The 19563-nt window shown below is 46.0% G+C and overlaps 1 protein-coding gene across 7 annotated transcripts in view; it reads right to left on the bottom strand.

Annotated features, from left to right (window-relative positions):
- Specc1 (sperm antigen with calponin homology and coiled-coil domains 1) overlaps window positions 1-19563 on the bottom strand; it is a 262889-nt gene that overhangs the window by 178301 nt on the left and 65025 nt on the right. For all 7 annotated transcript variants that reach the window (XM_040748824.1, XM_040748831.1, XM_040748825.1 and 4 more), the window contains one exon: window positions 12291-12423. In XM_040748824.1, coding sequence (XP_040604758.1) covers window positions 12291-12423 — 133 coding nt within the window. The remainder of the gene's footprint in view (window positions 1-12290; window positions 12424-19563) is intronic.

Here is a 19563-nt window from a genome sequence, read left to right as displayed (position 1 = left end):
TGGAGGGAAGTCTGGGCTACACAGTAAGTGATGAGCCAACCTAGGTAGAATGAAAACCCTGTCTAAAAACAACCACAACAAAAGGATTGACAACAACAACAACAAAAACAAACAGAGAGAGAGAGAGAGAGAGAGAGAGAGAGAGAGAGAGAGAAATGATGACAATCAAGAGTTAAAGAGAAGACATTGCCGAGACCCTGCAGACTCAAAGCATGGAGGGACAGTATGAACGACAGCACACCACAGGGAGAACAGACCAAAGGACAGACAGCTGACTGTTCCGTAAGATCGCCCCATTCTGCACCCCAAGGACAATCAGAACATTCCTACAAGCACTAGGGAAGTTGGCATTTGTAGTTTTAAAAATAATTCTCCACCTGACTGGGGATACAGCTCAATAGGCAGAGTGCTTGCTTCAAATGCACAAAACCCTTGTTCAATCCCTAGAACCACATAGACTCGACTGGTGCTGTGCTCCTGTAATCCCACCTTTGGGAGGTGGAGGCAGGAGGATCAGAAGCTCAAAGTCATCCTCAGCTACGTAACAAGTTCGAAGACTCTCTGGGCTACATAACACCCTGTCTCAAAATAAATTTTAAAAATCCTTAGTTAAAAACAACAACAACAACAACAACAAAAAACGAGGGCTGGAGAGATGGCTTAGAGGTTAAGAGCTTTGGCTGCTCTTCAAGGGGTCCTGAGTTCAATTCCCAGCATCCACATTGTGGCTCACAACCATCCATAATGAGATCTAGTGTTCTCCTCTGGAATGCAAGCAGAACATGGTAAACATAATAAATAACTCTTAAAAAAACAAAAATGAAAACAAAAAACAATTCCAAGGACAGAAAGTTTTAACAGAGAACTCACCAAATAGTGAGGAGTTAGCACCAACTATTAACAACTTCTTCATGAAATAGAAGGGCTTATTTTCTGACGTAAAAGGATCTGATACCAAATGAGAATGTAACTGCAAAGAACCATGACAAAAAGAATCCTTTTTGTTGTTGAATCTCACTATGTAGCCTTGGCTGGTCTGGGACTGTGTATATAGATCATACTGGCCTCAAACTTGCAGTAATCTTCCTGTCTCTATCTACCAAGTGCTAGGGTTAAAAGGGTACACACTATATCAGGTTTGATTTTTATGAGGCAGTATCTTGATAAATATATGTCTCCATCTCTCAGGATAGGCTGGAACTCATGTACCCCAATGTCATACATAGAGTCCCTTTAGCACCAGTACTGAGATTACGGGCATGTCTCACTATGTCCAGATGGTGAAAATAAAAATTCTCAAAACACTATTTATGGTATGGGTATTGTTTTTCATTTATTGAGACAAATTCAAGGTCAAGATGTAATGCCATGGGGGTAGGAAGCCCGGAACCATTCTCCGGTAAGAGAAATACTTAGATTAACAATTATGGGATAAATACTTAAGTCAGAGCTAGCCAGTAAGAAACAAGCAAGGCCAACAGCTTCATAATTAATATAACCTCCTGTGTGTTTATTTGGGACTGATGCAGCTCTAGAACCAGGCTGGCGGAAAGGATTCTCTCAAGAAAAAAGCTTCTCTTAACATTTATTAACATGGGTCCGATGGCTCATTAGTTAAGAGCACTGGCTGCTCTTCCAGATGAGTGGAGTTTGATTCCCAGCACCCCATGAGCTACGGAGACAGAGGTGTCAGTTCCTTCCTTCCTCCATGTGGGCCCCAGGGATTAAGCTCAGGTCATTGGGCTTGGTAGTAAATACCTTTACCCACTGAGCCATTTTATCAGCCTAAGTACAAGATTTGTACACTGAAAATTACAAAATGTTAATGAAAGAAATCAACTATAGTAAAAAAAAAATCAAGTCTCCATAAGCTGACATGTAGACTGGAGACAATTCCTATCAAGTACCAGATGACTTTTTGTAAGCATAAATAAAATTATTCTAAAATGACTTTGAAAAAGAAAAATAAAGTGAGGAGAATGAGTCTGCTTGATCTTCAGAGTTACGACAGAGCCAATGTAGTCAACACTATGCGACGTAATGGCAGAAGAACAGAAAAAAAAAGGTACAAAATGGGGAACTTGGAGATAAACCTATAAAGATAAGCTCAACTAGTTACTGATGAAAATGCAAATTAACTATATTTTCAGCAAACAGTGCCTCAGCAATTGACTAGTCAGAGTCAAAAGGTGACCCTTGACCCACATCTCACAACCTACACAGAATTAACTTAAAATAGATCACACACATAACCTAAGGGTAACGTATGGCATGTTCAGAAAAATGTACAGGAGAAAATCCTAATGGTCTAGGGAAAGGCAAAGTGCTTTAAAAATCTAATACCAAAGCACAATCTAGGAACGTAAAAAGTTGGGAAGCAGAGCTCATTGAAATTATGCACTTTTGCCCTGTATGCCATACCTGTGATCCCAGCTACTTGGGAAGCTAAGGAAGGATCGCAAGATCAAGACCTGACTGTGCAACACAGCGAGTTCAAGGACAGCCTGGGCAACTTAGAGAGACCCAGTTTCAAAATGAAAAGAGGGCTGGAGATAGCACCAAATGGTAGGAAGTGTATGACTGTCACGCTAAAACCCTGGAGTAAATCCCCAGAGCTGTAAAAGGAAAAATACTACGGTGTGAAAACAACGCAGAGGCTGGGCAACCATATTTGTAAACCACACATTCAGCAAAGAACTAGAGCCTAGAATATCCAAAGAACTCACAGAACCCTACAGGAAAAACATCACATTATCCACCCAGACAGTGGGCAAAAGACATGACAAACACTTCACCAAAAAAGATACACATGATAGGAACATGGAAAGATCATTACTAGCCAGTCGGGGGTTGCAAGGTAATATCAATGGGATGCCCATCCTAAGGGCTAAGATAAAAACTAGTGGGGACCAGGGCTGAAGAGATGGCTCAGTGGTTAAGAGAACTTGCTTTTGCAGAGGACTGGAGTTCAGTTCCCAGCACCCACATGGTGACTCCAACCACCTATACCTCCAGTTCCAGGGGACCCAATATTGCTTTCAGAACTCCACGGGTATGTGGTGTACATACATATACACACATTAAAAATAATAAATCTTTTTTTTTTCTTTGAGCCATGTGTGGTGGCGAACGCCTTTAATCCCAGCACTCGGGTGGCAGAGGCAAGTGGATCTCTGTGAGTCTGAGGTCAGCCTGGTTTACAGAGCAAGTTCCAGGACAGCCAGGGCTTCAAAGAGAAACTCCATCTTGAATCCCCCCTCCCAACAAAAAAAATCTCCTTTTTAAGTCTGTATAGTGTGGACACTGACTGCAGATAAGTAGGTACAAGGACTGGACCATCTACGCACTACTGATGGGACAGCAGAGCAACTGGAGCGGGGACACATTCAGCAATTTCTTAACAAACTGCAGGCAACAGGACCCACAAATTGCACTCCTCAACATTTTCCACAGAGATTCTCCTGCAAAGCATTCCCCCGGTGGCAGAAACACTTCCCGAGCATGCACACGGCTCTGTACTAGATCCCTGGCACCATGAGATTCTTTTCTTCACATGAAAACTTATACACAAATGTTTGTAACAGCTGAATTCAATCACAGTAAAAGCCTAGGAAGAATCCAGATTCACGGAGCAGACAACCAAAGAAACCTCGGTGCATTCACACTACAAAAAAACGATGAAGTAACAGACGAACAATGCTTAACACATTGGACAGCCTGGATGCGTGTCCAGAGAATTATGCAGAGTGGAAAAGGCCAATTCCAAGGGCTTACATGCTGTGTGACTCCATTCATAAAACATCTTTGAGACAACATAATTACAGAAACAGAGAACAAACTGGTGATAGATGGCAGAGGAGAAGGTGTGGCTGTGAAAGGGTCACATGAGGAATCCTTGTGTTGGTGGGAATGCTCTATGACCTCATTATATCAGGGTCAATGCCTTTGTTATGATGTGTCCTATCATCCTGCAAAGTGTTAACATCAAGAAAAGCTGGTAAAAGACATGGGGATCTACACACATTTCCTGTTATAACTGTGTACAGATCTATAGTTGCAAAATAGAAAGCACAAAACATTTTTAACTAGGCAATACATGGAATATATTTTTCCTAAATTAAAAACATATGAAATATGTTTCAACGTTCATATTGATTTTACATTTTGGTTTTAAAAGTGTATATTTTGGAAACCATTTCCCAAATCAGAAAGGATCACAAAGTGACAGAAATGAGCAAATACTAAAGTAAAACTCAGGGGGAAGTTGAGAAGCAAAGATTTGGCACAAAAAAATGCACTCTCCAGATGAATCACCATGAGTTCAAGGCCAGCCTTGAACAGAAAATTCTGGACAGCCAAGGCTACCTAGCAAGTTCCATCCAGCTAGACTAGCATATTGGTAGGGACAGAAGATAGACTAGTGGGTTAAGAATTGTGGGGAGGAGACAGGGAGTTGCAATTCAATGTACAACAATGTCAGTGAAGTCAGGCATTGGTCCCAGCACTCGGGAGGCAGAGGCAGGTGGATCTCTGTGAGTTTGAGGCCAGCCTGGTCTACAGAGTGAGTTTCAGGACAGCCTCCAAAGTCACAGAGAAATCCTGTCTCGAAAAACAAAAACAAAAATAAAAACAAACAAACAAAAATGTTAGTGAAGCCATGGTAGCAGGAGCTTGAGGACGCAGCTGGTCTCATTGCAACTGCAGACAAGACAGAGTACCGGGCTGGAGAGGCAGCTCAGCAATTACGAGTGTTTGCCCCACAACCCTGACGACTAAAGTTTGGATCCCAGCACCATTAACAATCCAGGCATCCCACACATGCCTGTACCCCAGCTCAATCAGGGCAGAGACAGGAGGGTTGCTGAGGTCTGTGGAGTTTCAGGTCATCTAAGAAAGCACATGCCCCAGGTTCAGGGAGAGCCCTTGCTTCAAAGGAATAGGCAGAGAGTGATAGAAGAGGCCACCCGGTGCCTGCTTCCCTTCACTACATGCACACATAGTGTGTTTATGCACGCACACACAGTGTGCTCATCACACACACAGTGTGCTCATGCACACATACAGGCGCCAACACTCCAGGGAGACACAATCAGTTTAGATAAGCAAATCTTTTAAAACAATAAAAAAGAAGCAGATAATCACCAATGCTTACGCTCAGCAGCTTTCCTCTTTTCATGCAGACCGGAACCCAAGTCCAGGGAAGAGCACTGTTCACTTCCAGGTGAGTCTTCCCACCTCCATTGATCAAGACACAGCTAATGACTAGAGCAGGACTTAACAATCCCTCAAGGGTGTGTCTGGCGGCTGGACTCTAGATCCTGTCACAAGAATTCTAGGTCTTGCCCAGTGTCCTTATCATAATTTGAAGATGAATTCAATGTAGAAAAATGAAAGTGCTGAATTTGAAATTGTTATTTTGCCACAAAATATATTCATGAATAAGAGGTCTCTCTGAAATTACAAACACAACAAACTCATTCCTAACACTGCTATTGTGCAGACTTTCCAGATGGACTTTGACCCTTGACCTGCCCCACCCTTTCCCTCAATCCTGCACCAGGGCCCCTTAAAGCTCAGAATGAACTCAGCAGGACATGTCCTCAAGCTGAGTGGCATCTGCTCTGAGCCCAGGTCCGTGCCTGTGCAACCCTTCCACGGCCACTCCCACGGCCTGACTGCACAGGCATGGGTGGCCTGGGCCCTTCCTCTACCGCCGTTTCTCTTAGGCCGCTAAGCAGATACCTTCCATTTTTCACATTCCTGTAGCAGAGCCTAGTTCCTCTTCTCCCTGTTGCCCACTGCTGGCCTCAGCCAAGCTCTGAACTACTGACACCCCTGTCTTAGGCGCTCTTCCTGTGAGAGTATTCCAGGGCCTGGCTCCCCACATCATCCTATGGTCTGTCACCCCCCAAAACCTCCACCATCATTTTTTTCCACACCTGCTCCTGCAAACTACCATGCCCTGGTTTCCTCTCAGTGTCGGCGGTGGCCTGGTTCCAGCACTTCCTGAATGTGGATGAAGACAGTCGGCTCTTTCTGATCTGTCTTCTGTTCCAAGGGATAGGACAGCACCGCTCATTTGGCGATAGTAAAGGGAAACGGAGACAGTGCACAGTGAGTCTACAACAGAGGAAGAAAATGAGGGTCCCGCCCTGCAGCGAACTCTGTAGCAGGAAGAGACCAACGACCAGACCTGGCCCTGGGTCTGGGAGTGCTACCCAGCCTGCCTGAGCCTCTTCCTTTGCTCTCGAGGGGTGGTGAGCATAGCTATCTGCTATGGGGTGGGGATCAGCATCTGCAGGAGGATAGGTCAGAGCCATGGACATGTGTCCTGTGAGGTCACAGGTATCTCCTAAAAGAGGGCTGGCAAGACAACTCAACAGGTTAAGGCAGTAGCCACCAAGCCTGAAAACCTGAGCTCAGTCCCCAGGACCCATATGCAAAAGAGAACTGGCTCTCACTATTTGTCTTCCAACTTCCCCATATGTGCTATGACAAATGCATGCACACGTTCACAACATAAATGAACAAAGTATGATTTTCTTTTTAAATGTCTAAATGAGTGACTTTTATGTGTATTTTACTACAGTAAAGTATCAGGGCATTAGGCTGGCTGACTTGACTCTTTAAGATATATCCAGAACCTGCCTGCTTCCCCCCCAGCTCCCAGCCTAGCCCAGGCCATAACGACTTGTTTCCTCACTTACGACAGTGGCCACCCATCTGGTCTTCCCATCCCACCGCCTACTTTCAACACACAGCCGGAGGTTTCCTTAGGAAATGAACTCGGGAGCTGTCCCTATTCTGGAGAACTGTGCGGGAGTCACCCATTGCTGCCTGCCCTGCCGCTGGTTCTTCTGTAGTCCTGTTGCTCTGCTCCCAGGCTGCTGGGCACAGTCAACCCTGCCACAGTGGCCCTGCCCAGTCACCACCTGGCCTCCTTTCTCCCTTGGTCATGTTCTGCTCAGGTGGCCAACACAGGCAACAATCTTTGTCCTGGTACCTTTTCAGCAGAACAGTGCTGAATTCACATGGAGTAAGTGTTCAAAATTATTTGTTGAATTAAAGAGTCATTATTTCTGAAGTACACAGTTCCTCATCAAAGTAGAACTCCAGCACATCAGTATTTTGGACAAGACTGCCACCTGGTGGTGATCCTCCACTACAGCAGGCTCTTCCCAGTTGTCCAGTCTTCTCTTGGCACAAGTACTGTAAAAACTTTGCAATCTGCATCGCTGGGGTAGAAGAGGCACACATAAAGGGTGCCCCCACATATAAAGTGTACCCCAGGGAGAAGAGGAAGAAGACAGGCTTACTCGGAAAGTCCAAAAGGGTGGACATGTCGTGGGCAAGGCTGATAAAAGCCTCAACCTATGTGATGGCTCAGACCGGATGAAACAGAGCCCTAAGTCTGTCTGAGGAAGAAGTGCCAACGGGCTGGAAAGGCCAGGACCAAGGGGAGGCAGGCAGGGCAGCAGGGAGAGCGCCTGACCTAGTAGATGTTGTGCTGTTTGTTTCTGTTGAAGCAACTCTGGCAGTGCTCCAGGGCACAGGGAAAGAGACACAGCCTTTGACAGAATGAGAAGGAAGGCTTCTGAGAAGCCATGTGTCCCGGTTTTAGCAGCTCTCATCCTGCCTGCCCTGTGTCAGGTGTCAACTCGGTGTTAAATTTGAGTGTGAGGGGCTTGAGATGGATACTGGCTAGTTGCAGGTTTAGAATCACACAGTGCACGGCAAATCTGAAAAAATGGTTGGCAGTGAAGGTAATAGGCCACTGAACATATCTGATCACATGACACCCATCCATGACCTGCCTCTGCATCTGTTTCCTCATTGCTGTGACAAGAGGCCTGACAAGAAGTAACTTAAGGAGGAAGGGATTGATTATCTTGGCTCATGGTTTGAGGGGACAGTCCATCACGGCAGGAAGGCATGGTGACCGGAATGTGAGGTAGGCACGTTGCATTCAGGAAGCAGAGGGATGGGTGCTGGAGGTCAGCCCGCTTTCTCCTTTCTCCCTTTTTATTTAGCCCAAGACCTCACCCCGTATAGGTGTCGCCCAGATTATTCCAATCCAGTTAGGTTTGACTGTGAGCATCAATCACTGCAGTGTCCCATAAAAATGTATGCACACACATATGAATGACAGTTTAAAATAAAAAATAATCAGGAGGAAGATTAATATCCTTGAAAGAAGTAAAAAACAATGCTACCCTCTATGCATCAGAGCAAACAAGTCAAAGTTTAGACCCTGTGTCTGAGTGGCATTAAGACTCCTTCCCCTGAGTCTGTATGTAGATTGCAATCCTCCCTAATTTATAGAGATCACCTACGTACTGGCAGCATTTCCGGACTTCATAGAATTGGATGCTTCCCTTCACAGATGAACTTGTAGAGAATTGCCAGCACACACACACACACACACACACACCCGTGTGCACACACACATATACTCTGAACATAAGAGTAGATGGGTTGAAGTCCAGGTCAGACACACACACACACACACACACACACACATACACACACCCGTATGCACACACACATACACTCTGAACATAAAGAGTAGATGGGTTGAGGTCTAGGTCAGTGCTGGCGCAAACACTCAGCATAAGGAAAGCCCTGGGTTCCAGCCTCAGCACCAGTGACAGTAATGTACTGAGCCAAATACATATCAATACTTCCTAAAATGTTTAAATTGGGGAGAATAAAGAGATGGCTACACTGGTAAAGCGCTTGAGTCACAAACATGAGGATCTGTCTCAGTCTTGAGAACACAAGTAAGGAAGCCAGGTGTGCCGGGTGGGGGTGGGGCGCACACCTTTAATCCCAGTCCTCGGGAGGCAGAGGCAGGCCTCTGTGAGTTTGAGGCCAGCCTGGTCTACAGAGCGAGTTCCAGGAGAGCCAGGGTGGTTACACAGAGAAACCCTGTCTTGAGGAGAGAGAGAGAGAGGGAGAGAGAGAGAGAGAGGGAGCAAGAGAGGGAGGGAGGGAGACAGAGAGAGAGACAGAGAGACAGACAGAGAGAGACAGAGAGAGAGAGAGAGAGAGAGAGAGAGAGAGAGAGAGAGAGAGAGAGAGAGAGAGAGAGAGAGGAGGAGGAGGAACCAACAAGCCTCAAGTATTGCCGAGTTGCCCAAACTGTCCATAAGTAGGGTGTCTGCTCCTTCTGCCCATAGTAATAGTGATGATTACCTGTTTTGATTTTTCTAACCTGGGGGTGTCATATATAGAATTACTGTTCTGATCGATAGCTGTTCAGCGATAAGTGAAATTTACTATTTTTCTATGGGATGTTTATATCTTTTTATGTGAGCTACATATTGCTCTACAGTTTTCCTTGTAAAAAAATCCCCTTAGCATCCTTGAAGGGTATGTATTTTTATTTTACGTGTATGAAGTATTCGCCTTCATATACATGTGCGCCTGGTGCTCGTGGAGGACAGAAGAATATGTCAAATCCCTTGGAACTGGAGTTACAGGTGTCTGAGAGCTATCATATGGGTGCTGGGAACTGAGCCCCGGTCCTCTGAGAGAGCAAGTGCCATTAACTCTATTGCCCTTCGGAGCTTTTTAATGATGGAACGCCACTCTTCACTCCCTTTGTTTCTACTACAGGTTAACGCTGGTGTCTTCTTCACTTTTAAAGCTTTTATCTATGTATGTACAAGTATGTGTGGGTTGTACACGTTTGTGCGTGCGCACGTGTATGTGTGTGTGCATGTTCACTCGCATGTGTGCAGACATGTGCACACATGACGGGTGTTAAATGTGGAGGCCGCAGGTCAACACTGAATGTCTCCTGCGATCTCTCTCCACCTTGTTTTGTGAGACAGGGTCTCTTACTGAAGCTAGGACTCACCACTTGCCAGGCTGACTGGTCAGCAAGCCTGGAAGATCCTCCTGTCTCCACTTCCCCGGGGCTGACGTAACAGGTAAGCACTGCCCCATTTCGCTTTGCGCATGGGCACTAGGGATGGGATGCAGGTCTCCATGCTTGCACAGCAAGCATTCACCCTCCCACATCCCCGTGACTTATTTTGGTGAGAAGAATGAGAAGAGATCCAAATGTATTTTTCAGAGTTACCCAGTTTTTATTTAACTTCTTTTTTCAGAGCTGGGATTGAACTCAGGACCTCTGACTTGCAGGCTTCCAACTTGACCTAAACCACCTTTACCAAATGTACGTGTGGCTCCTGGCCCTCCTCCAAGGCTCCACTGGGTTGCCTTCGTTTGCTGCAGCCAGCCCTTTGATTGCTCTTCTTCAGAATTTCCCTGGTTATCCTGGAATGGTCCTGGATCAGGGCTTCCCAGCAGCCGGCCTACCCAGTCAGGCAGGACACTCCGTCTGTCCTGCAGTCTACGGCTGGCAGCATCTCTGCCCACTATCCACTAGGTGGCAGTATAACCTCCCAATCAGCGCAACCCAGACTACCTCCCCCTGTGCCTAGGGCTTGCTGACTGAAGACTGAGTCCTCAGTGTCATTTCATTCACGAGCTCGCTCCAGTTTCACACTGATATGCTAATTAGAACAAAAATGAGTTGATGGAATACTTTAGACACCCTTATTACATTTAATATGTGACACTACTGAATTTAGTTTTTACTATATTTAATCTTCCTACCCCAAACCCACACATTTCCTCCCATTTATTCTCAAGGACATAGATGTGTTCTTCAGAAGGGTTTTTAGATTTCTTTTCAGATATAGGCTCTTACGTAACTAAATTTATTGCTAAGTGTTTCTCCTTTCTTTCTCTTGTTTGTTTGTTTGGGGGGGGGTTCTCTGTGTGTAGCCCTGGATGTCTTAGAACTCCCTCTGTAGACCAGGCTGGCCTCAAATTCACAGAGATCCACCTGCCTCACAAGTGCTGGGATTAAAGTCGTGAGCCACCATGCCCAGCTCCACATCCTTGACCTGAGGTCATTCCTTCCAATATAATATTTTCTAACCAGTCACTGATCAGAGAACTAGCCAATCTTTTTCTTTCACACAAGGCACCATGGAGCCTAGGCGGGCCTGAACTCCAGATCCTCCTGCCTCCGCCTCCCAAGCGTTACTTACATTTTGAGATGGAGTCTCTGCCTTGTTTAACTAGCCTTGAACTTGTGGGTTCCGGTGACACTCCCATCTCTGAGTGTCTGGGACCACAGCTACGTGCTGCCGAGTGCAGCAAGATAACACTCTTCTTTGCCCCACACTCATTGTCTATCAGGAGTCTGTTACTAAACCAGAATGCTGGTTAATCCTGACAGTTCCATTGCCCGTATCTATCAAGACAACCATGTGGGTTTTCTTTGGCCTACGATATGCCTGGCAGGCATATAGTGATAACATTCATTCACTTACTCATTTTTTAAAAGATTTCATCTTATTTTATGTGTATGAGTGTTTTGCCTGCACGTATGTCTGGGCATCACATGTCTGAAATCCCTATGGAGGTCAGGAGAGAGAGCTGGATCCCCTGTAATTACAGACAGTTGTGAGCTGCTATGTGGATGCTGAGAACTGAACCTGGGTCCTCTCGAAGAGCAGCAAGTGCTCTTAACTATCGGACCATCCTCCAAGCCCCCATTCATTCATTCTTAGATGGCACAACCTCACTTGGTTGTACTGCCCGGTGCCCTTTTAAATTTTCTTGGATGGCATTTGCTAACATTTTAATATCTCATTCTTCCATTAATATTGAGAATAAGGCTCACAGTACACTTTAATTAATTAATTTCAATGGTATCCATTAACTTTGGAATCAGTAGTGGAGGCTTGCTTGGTGAAAATAAGCTTCACTTTCATTTGTTGTATCTAGGAGGAATTCAGTCTTTAAATAGCTAAGTCATCAGACAGAAACACAGGCCCTTCTCCTTACATCCAAAGCCACATTCGGTCCTCACATTAAACTTCCTAAAGGCCAAGCAAATGCCAACATATCTTTGGAATGTGATGCTTTTGTGAAATGGGTAGGAACAGCCATCATGATCAGGGGAGACCTCAGCTGTTCCTCATCCTGGGCCTTTCCATGACCACTGCCATCCGTTTCCCTCACAGAGGATGACTCCAGAGCTATACCACATCACTAAAAGGATTCCACACACACTGGTGACAAGTGGACTCCTGAGGTGACACAGCAAACCATTGCTTTCTGTTCTCCTCCAGTCCCCCTAGTGTGCAAACTCTACAGATAAGGGCTGTGGCCCAGGTCAACTCCAGGCCAGGGTGATCAGGAGAGGGGTGGGTCATTAGTCAGAAGGAGTGTCCACAGGACAAGGACGCAGCCGAGGTCCCCCCTACCTGTGTTGCTTCTCAGGCGGCTCTCAGTGAGCTCCGAGATGGCTCCAGAGGTGGAGGTCTTCTTCAGTCGTGCGGCCCCTGCTGAGGCACTTCCAGGTTTGTTGAGCATGTCCTCACTGCTGGCTCTCTTGAGCTAGAGAGAAGTTGGAGAGACGGTGAGAGGACAAAGGCACAGTGAGGAATGCTGTACCCGCCAGTGCCCGGTAGTTGAGGTATAACAGGGACTGCGTGGAGGGGAAAAGCTCTTAGCCCAACCCCTTACAAGAGAGCAGTCGTTATTGAACAGCGTTCATCGTGGACCAGGAAGCCGCTCTGCCTTCAGTGAATAAGCCAGGGAGCTAAAAAACATTATAATATGGCCTATTGGGTGTGCTCTGACATGCTAACACTGATCAACAATCTCGATGCCTATAAAACCTAACACAATGGCTAGAACATATGAGAAAGAACAATTTCAGACGACTCCATCAAATTCCTGCATTTAAGATAGAAAGAGCTCATTTGTCAAAACATGCCCAGAGCCCTATAGCTTGGTTTAACACAACTAGTGCTTCCTGTATGTGCTCACAGCATTCAGCCCCAAAGTCTTAACAGTCCAAAAGTCCGAAGTCCTTGCTGAGATTCAGGGTACTCTCTCTGGCTGTTGTTCTGTGCACATGTTCATGCTTGTGCTCCTGGAGGTCAGAGGACAACCACTGTGTGCTTTGTTTCTGCTGAAGGGTCTCTCCCTGGCTTGGGACTTGCCAAGCCAACCAAACTAGTTGGTTTGACACACTTGGAAAGAGAGGCCCTGGGCTGGCCTATGTGTGGGTGTGTAGGGCATCAGATTGGCCCGAGGGCATGTTTGTGGGGCATTTTCTTGACTGATAGTTGACATAGGAGGACCCAGCACACTGTAGGCAGTACCATCCTTACGTACATGGCCCTGGGCCTTATAAGGAATCTAGCAGAGCAACGGGTAAGGAGCAAGTCAGCAGCATGCCTCTACTGTCTCCATTTGAGGTTCCTGCTAGATTTCCTGCACTATTTGAGCTCCAGACCCGACTTTCCTCGGTGACGAACTATAAGCCGTAAAGTGAAATAAACCCTTTCCTACTCAAGTTGCTTTTGGTCATGGTATCTGTCACAGCAACAGAAGGAAAGCCAGGGCAGCTGGCTGTCCAGCAAGCCATGCAGTCTCCCAGTCTTTGCCTCCCCAGGATGGGCACCAGAAACATGTACCACTGACAAGTTTACCATGCACACTTTACCAACTGAGCTGGTTGCTCTACCCTGTACTTTTCTTTTGTCTTTGTTTTGTTTTGGTGCTTGGGATGAAGCCCGGTGCTACACACATGGTAAGAACATGCACTGAGGGGATAATAAAATGCCTCAGCAGATAAAGACGCTTGCTTCCCATGACCTCGGTTCAATCCCTAGGACTGGCATGGTGGAAAGAGAGAATCAATTCCTATAGCTTCTGACCTACACATACACAATTAAGCCAGTAAATACTGTAATAATAACTAAGAAATACGTACTGAGGGTTGAGGAGATGGCTCAGTGAATAAAGAGGGCTTGCCATGCAAACCTGAGGACTGGAGTTCAGGTTCCCAGAACCCACTTGGAAGTTGGGCAGTCATGGAAGTCTACATATAATCCTAGGCCTTGGGAGGCAAAGACAAGACTCCCAAACTTGGAAAGCCAAATCAGTGAGCTCAGTTTCTGTATTGGACCCTGCTCTGAGTAAATAAGTGGGGAACAATCGGGGCAGACATGAGGTCATCCTTTGACCTCCACAAGCACACATGTACCCCCACACATATACATACATGCACACACACACACACACACCATACACATACCAGTACACATGACAAGAAAAGTGTACACAGGGCTACTCCCCACCAGCCAGCGGAGTTTTTAAGAGAACAGCTATGTTCCCTGCACCTACGATGAGTGATTCACATGAGAAAGTCTGGTTGCACTCACACTTGCTCAAGATGTAAGACATAATGATCTATAAATGAACCCGCCATTCCTTGGAAACGAAGCACTGAGCTACTAGTATAGGAGGCATAAGCAGGGGGAGCACCCGATTCGGTTACTACCTCACGTTCTTTCTGAGTTTGTGGCTTTGTTTCCTGTTAGCCAAAGGCAGGTTGGCATCCGTCTAGTTTCTGGCTTGCTGTGGAAGATCCCCGTGAAGGTATGTGCTCAGGTGTTGTTTTGTTATGTGTAGTAAGTGCTCTCACTAAGGGTTTTGCAGGGATTTAAGCAGCTGAGCATTGAGCTCACAAAGGAACAAGCTTAAATGCCTCACCGATCAAAGTAACTAAGAAATTCCTCTCCATTTCACAAAGATGAGAGAAAAACCTGGACGCTCTATCATCAGCTGCAACAAAACCCAGTGTCTAGTGGTAGGCAACTCTCTGTTTGCGGTCCTCAGACACAAGTGACCACCAATTGTGGCCAGGGTTTGTTTAAATGCACATAGCTGTGTCTCTTCTTCTTTCTTTTTTTAAATTAATTTATTTTATTTTATGTGCATTGGTGCTTTGCCTCCATGTAGGTCTGTGTGAGGGTGTCGGATTCCCTGTAAATGGAGTTACAGACAGTTGTGAACTGCCATGTGGGTGCCAGGAATTGAACCCAGGGTCCTTTGGAAGAGCAGGCAGTACTCTTTTTTTTTTTTTTTTTTTTTGGTTTTTCGAGACAGGGTTTCTCTGTGGTTTTGGAGGCTGTCCTGGAACTCACTTTGTAGACCAGGCTGGCCTCGAACTCACAGAGATCCGCCTGCCTCTGCCTCCCGAGTGCTGGGATTAAAGGCGTGCGCCACCAACGCCCGGCTCAGGCAGTACTCTTAACCACTGAGCCATCTCTCCAACACCTGACTGTGTTTCTCCTTGAACTTAACGCCAACCACCAAGCTGCTGAGTGCCCAGGTCTGAGGCAGACATTTTTAGACTGTGACAGTGTTTAGAGCAGTCTGTCTGTGGGAATTGAATAGTACTCACCTTGTAATTTCACATTGTCTGGTAGCTCCATTCTAAAGGAAGCTGAAGCACATAAAGAATCTATGGTGGCCAGGCAGGAGGGCTCACTGGGTGAAGTACCCACTGCACAAGCCTGACCACCTGCTTTTGGTCCAGAACTGTGGTGGCAGGAGAGAAGAGACGCCCTCAGACTCCACACACCTGTCCCACCACGATATATAATGACAGTACTGAAAAAATAAACTTCATACAGCATGTGGTGGCGCACACCTTTAATCCCAGCACTCAGGAGGCAGAGGCAGGCAGATCTCTGTGAGTTTGAAGCCAGCCTGGTCTATATAGTATTCCAGGACAGTCAGGGCTACATAGAAACCCTGTCTTAAAAGAGAAAGAGAAAGACAGACAGACCGACCGACAGACAGACAGACCTTATTGGTGATGATTATGTCAGCAAAGTCCCTGCTGCATAGTTATCAGCTTTTCAGACTTTATCATACTGATTAGATAGCTGGGTATGACATTCCCTCATATGACTGGCAAAGCAACCACACAAACATGCTACCACACACACATGAGCAATGCACTGTGCTCTGACATTACAATGGCTATGCCACTAGGCTGTAAAGTCTTTAGCCCCATATAAGCTTATAGAGCCATTGCTGTCCATCACTGGCTGAAGCTGTCCATCTCATGGCTCATGGCTGAATATTAGTGAGTTCTCCTGTACTTTTTGGTACTAACTCTTTAAACCTGGCTTAAGAGCATATCTTCATTTTGACTGGCCACATTCTAAGGGCTCCATTGCCACAGGTGGCTAAGAGCAACCATATTGAGAGTATTCTGTAGAAACTATCACAGAACACTGCTTGGGACAATGATCCCGACAATGAGCCCATGCTGGAAGCCTGCACTCCTTTAAGGATGTATTGTTACAGTACATGCTGGGAAGACTTGATGTCCCCAAACAGGTCCCGAGCTGCAGGGTCCAGAAGCCTGTTCAGGGCCAGAATGGGACCAGCATCTAACTACTCTCAGTTAAGTTTTTTTCACCCTATTTTTCTTTATTGTTCTCCTTTCATTTTATTAACAAATAGAAGATTAATAAAATGTGACTAGGCCTTCCAAGAGATGCAGGAGGTCAGTAGGCTGGCCATCTACTTCATATATATGCTGGGCAAGGCTGGGCATCAGGAGGTGATACAGAAACAGGGGACAGAAGTAAGTGGAGACCAGTTTTAGAGTTCAGTCTTTTGACCAGCCTCTCTGAGACACAGTCTTGAACCTTTGTACCACAGAGACGTGGGAACCTTAGGACATGTTCATTTTACTAGCATACTTGAACTTATCTGTTGTGGAAAATTAGTTTAAGATGTGTTATATTAATCTATGCTGTGGAATATTTAATAAAGCAAAGATATGTTGCATTCTTTTATGTTGTATTTGTTTAACTCTGCAAAGCTGTGCTAGTTTATCTGCCTAAAATACCCAATTGGTCTAATAAAGAGCTTAATGGCCAATAGCTAGGCAGGAGAAAGGATAGGTGGGACTGGCAGGCAGAGAGAATTAATAGAAAAGAGAAGAACAAGGAGTGAGAAGAGAAGGGACACATAGACACACAGACACACAGACACCCAACCTCACAGCCACATAGCCACACAGACACACAGACACACAGACACCCAACCTCACAGCCACACAGCCACATAGCCACACAGACACACAGACACACAGCCACCCAACCTCACAGCCACACAGACACACAGACACCCAACCTCACAGCTACACAGCCACACAGCCACCCAACCTCACAGCCACACAGCCACCCAACCTCACAGACACACAGACACACAGACACACAGCCACCCAACCTCACAGCCACACAGACACACAGCCACCCAACCTCACAGCCACACAGCCACCCAACCTCACAGCCACACAGACACACAGACACACAGCCACCCAACCTCACAGACACACAGACACATAGCCACACAGACACACAGACACACAGCCACCCAACCTCACAGCCACACAGCCACATAGCCACACAGCCACCCAACCTCACAGCCACACAGACACACAGCCACCCAACCTCACAACCACACATCCACACAGACACACAGCCACAGAGTAAGAGGTAAAGAGAGATATACAGAATAGAGAAAGGTAAGAGCCCAGAGGCAAAAGGTAGACAGGATAATTTAAGTTAAGAAAAGCTGGCTAGAAAGCTAAGGGCAGGCATTAATAAGTAAGAATAAGTCTCTGTGTATTTATTTGGGAGCTGGGTGGCAGGCCCCCAAAGAGGAAAGAGTAAAAAATCCCAACTATACCTATGCGAACTCTACTTAAAAACAGTAGAAATACAGCATCTGTTCAGAAAACAGATTATTTTCTTCATCCTTATTCCTGAAACATCACAGTGTAACAGCTATTTACTCTGAATTAGACATCATAAGTAATCCAGAGAGGCTAGAGGCATCTAAGGCACACAGGACTAATGGGTTCTATGAAATACCACACTGATTCAGATGAAGTCCCTGTGCACCCACAGACTGTGGCATCCACGGGAATCCTGGAAGAAAATGATTGTGGACAGTGAGGTACAATTTGAATTCTTTTCTGCTCATACAAACTAAAACCAATGTTTTGTCAATTGTAACCAAGTAAGCTCTGACTCATGGCCCTGTTGTGGTTGGAGGGTCCTCTGTTGTGGCTGGAGTGATGTGGCCTATTAAAGCCAGAGCAAGCATGCTGCTGCTTAAATACCACCAAGAGGGCTTACAGCAGCAGCCCTGCCCATTCCTCCTGCATTTCCTGCCTTGTGCTCTCAGCTCCTTCAGCTCAGCCAGCATCTGAAATTAGGGATCTGGTTTTATTTTGGGTGGACTGATTCAATTTCCTATTTGTGAACAGTTAAGATGTCCGCATCCATTCACTCTCAGACAAACATTACAATGTTGACTAGTCCCGGCAATGCCCTAAGGAAATTTGCTTTAGATTCTAACTTCTTTATCTAGCTGGAAGTTTTCACTGGGGAGGGAAATCTACTTGCTTTGCTGCCCATCACCACTTCCTCCTCTTCTCTTCTGCTCTCTGAAGTTTCAGTGATCTACTACCCACCCTCAGCTGGGAAGGACAGGGCTGGCAAGGTGCAGGCATAGCTCAGGGCCTCCTACAACCTTTCCCTGACCCTGGTGTCCTCTTCATAATATCAGGCCCAGAGAGATCATGGCTCAAATGGAGAACAGGATGTCTACTTCACAAGTACTTGAGTGATTTTTCTTGACACTTGCCTATGGAAGAAGCTTCTGAAGCAATGACCTTTGCTGTCGGAATGGCCAGCATTGCACTATCCCCAGAGACACAGTACATCTCACACCTGGTCCCAGCCAGGCAAGTGAATAGAACTAGAAAACGCCACCTTAGCCAGGAGGTGGTGCATGCCTTTAATCCCAGCACTCAGGAGACAGAGGCAGACAGATCTTTGTGAGTTTGAGGCCAACCTGTCTACAGAGCGAGTTTCAGAACAGCCACTCTGTCTTGAAAAAAAACAAAACAAAACAAAACAAAAAACCAAGCAAGCAAACAAAAAAGTATCATCTTGAGTGGGGTAACCCAGACACAGAAAGGCAAACGTTGCATGTTCTCACTCATCTAAGGTTCCTAGCTCCAAATCTTCAGGTGGGAGCACATAATGTAGAGTAACTGCATAAACCAAGAAAGTGAAAAGGTACATGGGAGGGGAGTTGGAGTGCTAGAGAGGATGCAGGTGATTTGAAGGAGAAAATGGGGGGGGCTTTAATTGAGGAGGGAGGTGGAAGGAGGTGCAGAAGAGGGAGGGAGGATGGAAAGGTAACACTGAGGGCATGTATCAGTTACTCTGTATTGCTGTGACATCATGATTGAGGCAACTTCCAGAAGAAAATGTTCAATTAGGGATATAGCTTCAAAGGGCTAGAGTTCATGATGGTAGAGCAAAGGGCCAGTGGCAGGAACAGCTGAGCGCTCACATCTAGATGCAGCAGCAGGCAGAGAGAGAGAGAGAGCACTGGGGATGGTGGGAGGCTTTTGACGTCTCAAAGCTGGGGGAAGGGTGTAACACACTTCCTCTAAAAACACCACACTTCTTAATCCTTCCCAACTATGTCCACCAACTGGGGACCAAGTATTCAACTATATGAGCCTATGGGGGTCATTCTCATTCAAATCACCATAGGATGTTTGAGTAAGCCATAAGGAATTGTTATTTTTATTTACCTAGATTATATATCATACATATAAGTATATAAATAATATTT

The sequence above is a fragment of the Mesocricetus auratus genome, unplaced genomic scaffold (assembly GCF_017639785.1).
Source record: "Mesocricetus auratus isolate SY011 unplaced genomic scaffold, BCM_Maur_2.0 Super-Scaffold_100007, whole genome shotgun sequence".
In the NCBI taxonomy this organism is placed as follows: domain Eukaryota; kingdom Metazoa; phylum Chordata; class Mammalia; order Rodentia; family Cricetidae; genus Mesocricetus; species Mesocricetus auratus.
Note: the sequence above shows the minus strand (reverse complement) of the source record. Positions and strands in the feature narration are given on the sequence as shown.